Consider the following 7,500-nt stretch of genomic DNA (forward strand, 5'->3'; position numbering starts at 1 on the left):
CTGTGCAAGACGAGAGGTTCCAGACTTGTTTAAATGAAGGCCGCTAAGATTTAAGTGATTCGAGGTAGAAATGTTTGAATGATCAACAAATCCCCAGCTCTTCCGAGTGCAGCAATCTTCGAGGATTCTGTTCACCTCAGCTATTTTGCAAGCCAAGGCTTCATCGTCAGATCTACACACAAGACTTGATAACGCAATCTTTGCTGGAGATTCACAGCTAACCATCGTGGCCAGGTCGATTATTTCATCAGCACAAGCACGAGAGGTGTCGCAGGATCTTAGGCTATTAGTCCCCACATGAAGTATGATCTCGTCTGGATTCTTTCGTAGGAGTGGCTTTATAAAATCATGCATGTCTTCCGTTGTGCATCCCGGGAAGGAGGATATCTTAACTCTCGAATTTCTAGACATTTGATGGCCTTGGAGGTGCTTGAGAACAGAATCCCCGGCAATCATAACTTTCTTTTGACGATTAGGTCGCGCTTGATCGCGCTTTGTTGTCGACTCGGTTGATACAGATTGATTAGTCCTCTGTGTTGTAACATCGATAGGCCGGCACGAGGGTCTTCTGAAGCTTCTATCATCGTTATTTGCAGTACGGTTATCCTCATTTCTCATATCCACTTGCGCTTCATTAATTCGACGAAGGGGCTCAAAACTGTTTCGAGTTTCGGTGATATCAGGGCGTACTGTCTTCTGGCTACGTTCACGATTTCCGTTTTTGCCTCGCTTCTCATCCACATGGACCCAGCATTCGCTTGGTTCTTTGTTTTCAGCATCGCTCTTTTCTTGCATAATGATGGTTAGTGCAAGCCTAAGGAATTCATTCTCTTGTTCTAAAGACAAAACGCGGCTCTCAAAGGTCAAACATTTTTCTTCCAAATCTTTGATTGCATTGTCTTTTTTAGAAACAGAGGATAATAACGTTACGCACCTCTTCTTGTAATCAAAGAGTTCGGAAAAAGAAGCATTTTCATCTTGATGTTTGGTATTAATAATGGACAAAAGCTTTGAATTTTCTTCAACTGTTTTTTTCAAGTATCAATAAATCAAGTTTTCAACCCTCAATGTCGGTCACAATTTCTGAATTTGGTCGCTGTGGAGGACAATTTGGCGAGCTCTCATCGTCGATCGATGTTCCACCATTTAGGTGACAACTGTTGGCTTCCTCCGATAATGATGGCTGCATTGTTTGCTCGATTGATACCAAAGGTTCTAAAGCTTGTAAGTCGGTTAAAGTTCCCGGCTTCTTTCGTACTAATTCCACTAGTTTGTCCTTTAGACCAGGGCCATCGCGTCCCTGAAAGTTCAGGGTTTGTTGTTTCTTGCTATACCAGTTAATTATTACATTACCGTTGGAACTTTTGAATTGTTTCGTATTGCCACCAGGCGTCAGCCACTTCCCTTGTAGTTTTAAAACATTAACCACAAAAATCTTAAGGGAATCCAAATTGTTCGACCACACCAACTTGTCGCCATTAAGACGAAGATATTCCAGTTCACAGGTCTCAGGTTCAAGCGAACAAGACTCGGTTTTTGGGAGTGAGTCGTGATCATCATCAGAACTACAAACTAGCTGTCCGTCCGCGGCCATCTTGTTGCAAAACTTGTCTTTTCATTGTTAACACTAGCAAGATATCGGGACCTAAGCGATCTGTTAAGATCACCGATCGTTTCACATGTACCTCCGCAAATGTCATTTATTGCATAACCTGTACGTAATGCAATAAATTACACATTGGTGAGACAGGTAGACGACTAGGTGACCGATTCCGCGAACACCTTCGCGATGTTGAGAAGAATGACAAGGATGCATCTAAGCCAGTCGCTCGCCATTTCAATCTGCCTAACCACTCCAAAAAACACATGGCTATCTGCGGCCTTTCCCTACATCTAGGTACGACGGAAAGCCGCAAGAATCTGGAACAAAAATTCATCTTTCAAATCGGCACCTTAATCCTCACGGTATTAACGAACGCTTTTCATTTAACTAATATATTCCTATTTTTCACGTTGTCGTGTTACCACCAATAGCGTAGCTCCTACTCTACTATAAAAACTACACGTAACCCATAATCCTTCGATTCGCTCTGACGAAGGGCTAACGCTCGAAACGTCAGCTTTTAGAATCTCTGTATGGTGGCCAATTTACATTATCAACTCCGTTGATAAAACCAAATTTTCGAGACGAATAACCTTACAGTTAGCCGGAGTATGTCCCGAACTGGACGCCGCAGGTTTAGCTTTACGGCTCACTGATCTTGTCCTCGTAATGGTAGTTATAATATGGTGCTTGTAAAGTTTTCGTTCTTTAGCTTGCTTGCCTGCACGCTTTCCTCGGTAACGGGGCCAAACTTTCTGCTCTAGGACATCCTTGCTACGAAAGGATGGGACTTGGACCATGTCGATGACAGGTGGTGGAACCTTGGTTTCTTCGTCGGCTGGGGGGCCGAGTAACCACGTGAGAAGGCGCAGAGACAGTGGAGTGTCTTGGTGGTAGAATAACAGGGTCTGCGTCATCATCGGAGTCTAATGGAGAGGGCTTGTAAAGGCAACACATGGGACCCTGTGGGGACTGAGCCGAAACCGTGGAGCCCACGGAATAACATTCGGACATATGCACCGAATACACTTTGCTGCGAAGCTGGGAGGTAGTGAACTTCCGGAGCTCACAAGAGAGGTCCTCGTGGACGAGGTACTTCTCATGAGCTTTCAATTTGTCTTTGTCACTCTTCAAGAAGACTAAGTCGCCGACAGAAACAGCGGCAGAGGGTATGTTGGTACGGCCGCGAGCCTTAGACTTTGCACTAGGTGTGTGATTCTGCTGCCGGGAGAAATGCTGACTAAGAATGGGTTGTCGGTCAACGATGGGTAACTGCTGGCCAGTTAGCTGATCACAACGGGTCCACACCTCACGAGCAGAAAGGCCATCACGCCGGATGCGGGATCGGAGTTCGTGTTAGCTGGCGCTAGGGCGAGAGTGATGTAAGATACAGGTCCTCCCTCTGGGGACAAGTTTAGGAGCTCTAAACTAACTCCTCAATGGCACGTTCAGCGACGGGATTCTCATTTAGATTCTTGGCCCTGCCGATCTCCTAGGTAATGCCGTGGGAGAGGAGGATTGGGTCGCTGGCAAGTGAACAAAGACCAGGAGCAGGATCAATGCGAATTGTCGCACCGCCATCATGTAAGGAATGCAGCTGGGAGCATAGGACTAGGAGGGCGTCGCGGAGATCGTCATGTTTCTCGCTCTTGATAAGGATGGTCAAAGTGTACGAGGAGACAGTTTCTCTTTCGACTAGGATGAGCTGTCGGTGATGTTGGGTGACATCAGCAGCAAATGAAATGCCAATAGACTTAGGGAGCTTTATCATTTGACTGCGGCTGGAAGTGTCTAGGGATTGACTTCACAGACTGACAGGTGTGGCAGGAGGAAGATACAAAATCTATGGCTTGTCAACATCTAGAGTAAAGAAGTATCTGCTGAAGAGACGCTTGGTTTGGTACTTTGATGGATGACTAAACCGGATGTGAAGAGCTGTAAAGAGACCATGTAAGACAGAGCGTGGAAAAACGATAAGCTCACGAGCGGGTTGGAATAGTTGCTGGTCTCGCACAACGAGGAAGCCATCGCCAGCGATTACGACATCCTTAAGGTAGCGTTTCACGTCAATAATTTTGGTGGCCTTCTTAGAGGGTCGGGTACCTTGGCTGAGGTGAGAGTGTGTCCTCCGGAGGTGAGGGCACTCCAGCTGGGTAGCCTGCCAAGCAGCACGGCTAGAGCAGGGCATCTTGACGGAGCCTTGAAGGACATCACTAACGGAGAGGCTGCTAATAACGGAATCTTCGAGTTCAACGATGAATTTTCAGATTTGGCAACTAGAATCCATGCATTCTTTTGGGTTGCGACTGGCATAATCAGAGGTAGATTCTCAACACCAGCGATGGTTTACGTGGCATGTTAGAAGGGCAGTGTAGCCGGGTCTCAAGGGCCTACAAGGTTTCGGATTTAATGTTAGAAGGGGTACTGAACTGAACATACTCCCCAAGCAGGAAGGATTGTGTACGCCGCATATTAGGTTGACGTGTGTGTCTGGAGGTGAGGCTGTAGTTGAGAATCTCAGTATCACCTATCGCAATCTGACGTTTGGCAGGGCGAATACTGTTGTCGTTGTAGACCATGAAGGGGTTACCAGTTAGGATATCGACGTCTAGCTGACGAGCGACAAGGGCATCTAACTCAAAGGTCCACTATCAGCGGGTTAAGGAGAGTGGACTTCGCCGGTGACATCCATTGGGGTAATTCCATTAGCCTGACGAGCCATGTGGGAGGCGGGGGTGATGGGGAAAACCATACAGCTTGGCGGAGGAGGCACGGACCATGTTGGACGTTGCACCAGTGTCCAGGGTCAGGTGCACAGGGTGTTCGTGGTAGGAGGTGTGAAGAACAGGTGATTCAACCTGGGCTGGTGGTACTACAAGGTCACCGGTCTCATAAAAAGGCTCGCATTTATGAACACCGAGGTCTTCAGGGTCATTCATCACCATGCGTGACCGAGCCCATGGTCGACGGTCACAGTCAGGGAGGTAATTACAATCCATCAGGTTGTGAGAGGTAAGTGGGCGACCAGCGGTTTTGCAGAGGATGCAGGACAAGAAGGGGCGGCGTCGAGGTTGGCCCTATTGCCAATACACATGGCTGTGGTATCTTCAATTCAACGTAACTCATTAAGGAGAGATCCAAGAGCTTGGGAGATCTCAGGTTTTAGTGAGGCCAGGGTCTTCTTGCGTAATTCGGAACCATACTTTTGTTTCACTAAAAGGGGAAAGCCAGGGTGTATCAACTGGAGCCAAAGAAAAAACTATAATGTTCTTTAGGGTAGGAGAGAGGTCTTCATTGGCCGTTACCTGATTTCCATGGTGTGTTAGGCCGCCGTGAAGAGGGAGGAGATTATCCTCAAAGAAAGCCATAAGAGGCTGGAACAAGTCATCGGGTCTCTCATCTGGTTGTAAACTGATGCTAGGCAAGTCAAGAGAGTGACCACCGGTACTGGAAACCATACTGTTGGGGGATTGTCTGACATATGTCGTTGAGGGAGGTTGAGTGTTTAACGATAGAATTCCTAGAGATTACAGGACAGAAGTTGGCTGTCTGGCCGAGTAGTAAGTCTAGGTGAACGTTCTTTTGGGCGGCAGTGACTCGCTGGGCTTCGGGAACAGCAGTGCCGTGGTCGGTAAGGCCCCTACGTGGATTGGTGGCTGTTTGTTTCTGCCAAGTTGCTTCACGGACATAGATCAAGTTTTGCCGCCAACTTTCGTACGAAGTAATCGTCTCGATCTTTGTTAATTGCCGCTGTTTGGGTGCTCGAGGCGAGGCGGCCATTTTGGAAAGTTCGCAGTTTGCTCACCTCAAATACGGCTTCGTCACGTTGTTATGGAGTAGATGTCGCAAGAACCGAAGGCAACGCTTGTTTTTGGGAATTCGAAGCGTGAGCTAACCGCTGCAACCACGCCAATAAAAGGGAAACACTGCGTTTACTCGGAGTTTTAATGATACGCCAATTGTAATCAAAGGCGAGCACATGGAAACAGACGCGAAGCGCAGGCGCATGCGTAGCGTTACAAACTGCTGGGTAGAATGTAAATAACGTCGTGGCGCAAGTGAGATACAACTCAATTGTAGCGAGCGATACGTGGTTGCTTTCACTTTATGCCTAAAGCAACACTACCTATTCACGACAATAGGTTGAGTTACGGTTGCGATTTCTCAAGTTTCTTTCTTATAATAATAATAATGCAGTTCTGGGGCATTACACTATGTCTCAATGCCCTTACAAATTTACAAATATAGAAAAATAAATAAAATACTTAAGTTAAGATGCAAAAAGTTAAAATTATTGGTTAAATAAATAAGTCTTTAGTCCTCTTTTAAATGTCTCCAGAGAAGGTGAATTCCGATCATCTCTCTTCCAAAACCATTTTATATCCGCAATTTAAATACGTAAACGGCATTTCATAATTATGTTCTCCGGCTATAATTAGGTTTCATGTACTATTTTACCTTTATTTCATTACACTTGCTTTTTATCGCCAGAAGAGTTGCATAAGGACCCCCATTACCACCTGGACATTTATCATGGACCCACAATACCTTTTCCTTTTTCGTTTGCTTTTTCGGAACTTTCCGTCTGCAAAAACAGCTTAGGAAGCACCTCCACTTCTTTCTCTAGATTTCCTATCCTTTCTTGCTGAAGCTTGAATGCATTCTCTAATTGTTGCAGCTTTACCAAAGCCACTTCACCTTCATTAGGCAAGGCAAAAAGTGCTGAATCGGAGTTTCTCCGAATTGTTCTACGGGGGTTTGCTCCTACAAAAGATGCATAAAGGGCAGATAAAGATAATTTGCAATCACTTTTAAGAAGGTGATGGAGATGTAAGTAACAGAAATGGCCGGGATTTTTTTCTAAACGGATGCCTTCAAAAGCTAATTTTTTTCAGAGAATTGAATGATCAAATGACCCAAGTCAACCCTCCACCCCCTAAACGCCCCCCCCCCCTTCCCCTAATAGCATCTAACGACTTGATCTCAGCAAATTAATCTCAAGTGGAAAATCAAATCTAAGTCGCGTAGTCTCAGAATAATCAATCAATGAGATCTTAGAAAAACTATTAGTAGAAAATAGGGAAGTTCTTTCCTCGTTCAGTTGTTCATTGCATACTAGAAACTGCAATCGGTATGTACCAACTTCCTCCGAAATGATTAGCCTTTTTGAGACCTAAAAGTGAAATTAAAAAGGGAAATATTGCACATCGCAAAAGACATCCAACCCGAAAACAGCAGACTTCCAACATGATTTCCGTAAAAGGGAAAATGCCTGTGCACTTGTCGATGCAAGTAGTTCTAAATATGGACGTTCTACCCATTTCTTTGCAATGAAGCCCTGGCCAAACTATCGAACAAAGTTGGATCCCACATGCAGCATTTTTGGATGCAAGTGTTGAGGTAGTGGCAAAACACCATCCAACATTGCTTGACGAATTCAAGTTCACGTTGGCGCAAAATTTGAAAATATGGCGTAGCGTTATGCTACTGGAGATGTTTAAGGACAGAAATCCTGTCCCACTGTCAATTGGTAAATATTATTGGAATGACCTTTCTCTTTCTATTCGTACTATATCAAGTAAAATTCTCTTCAAAAAAGCAATTTTTAAATACTATTTTCCTCAATATTAATTTCCTTGCTTGCATGTTGTTGTGGTATAATCTGTGTGTGTGCGTGTGTTTGTGTGATTGTTTTGTTTCCTTTTTTATCTGTGTGCTGTGTGTATGTACATGTGTTTATGTGATTGTCAGTACGTTTCTTTTTTATATATCTAGAGAGCTATAATGTTTAACTGAGTTATTCTGGGCACTAATTGGTTTGCACTATACCGTGCCTTTCTCCTCCTCTCCTTATTATTATTATTATTATTATTATTATTATTACTATTGTTATTATT

At 44.7% G+C, this 7,500-nt stretch overlaps 1 protein-coding gene across 3 annotated transcripts in view; it reads right to left on the reverse strand.

Moving 5' to 3' along the window:
* Positions 1-7,500, reverse strand: part of LOC137981909 (CAP-Gly domain-containing linker protein 1-like) — an 82,473-nt gene that overhangs the window by 50,478 nt on the left and 24,495 nt on the right. For all 3 annotated transcript variants that reach the window (XM_068829906.1, XM_068830558.1, XM_068829234.1), the window contains one exon: positions 6,152-6,367. In XM_068829906.1, coding sequence (XP_068686007.1) covers positions 6,152-6,367 — 216 coding nt within the window. The remainder of the gene's footprint in view (positions 1-6,151; positions 6,368-7,500) is intronic.

Source organism: Montipora foliosa, chromosome 1 (genome assembly GCF_036669935.1).
Source record: "Montipora foliosa isolate CH-2021 chromosome 1, ASM3666993v2, whole genome shotgun sequence".
NCBI lineage: Eukaryota > Metazoa > Cnidaria > Anthozoa > Scleractinia > Acroporidae > Montipora > Montipora foliosa.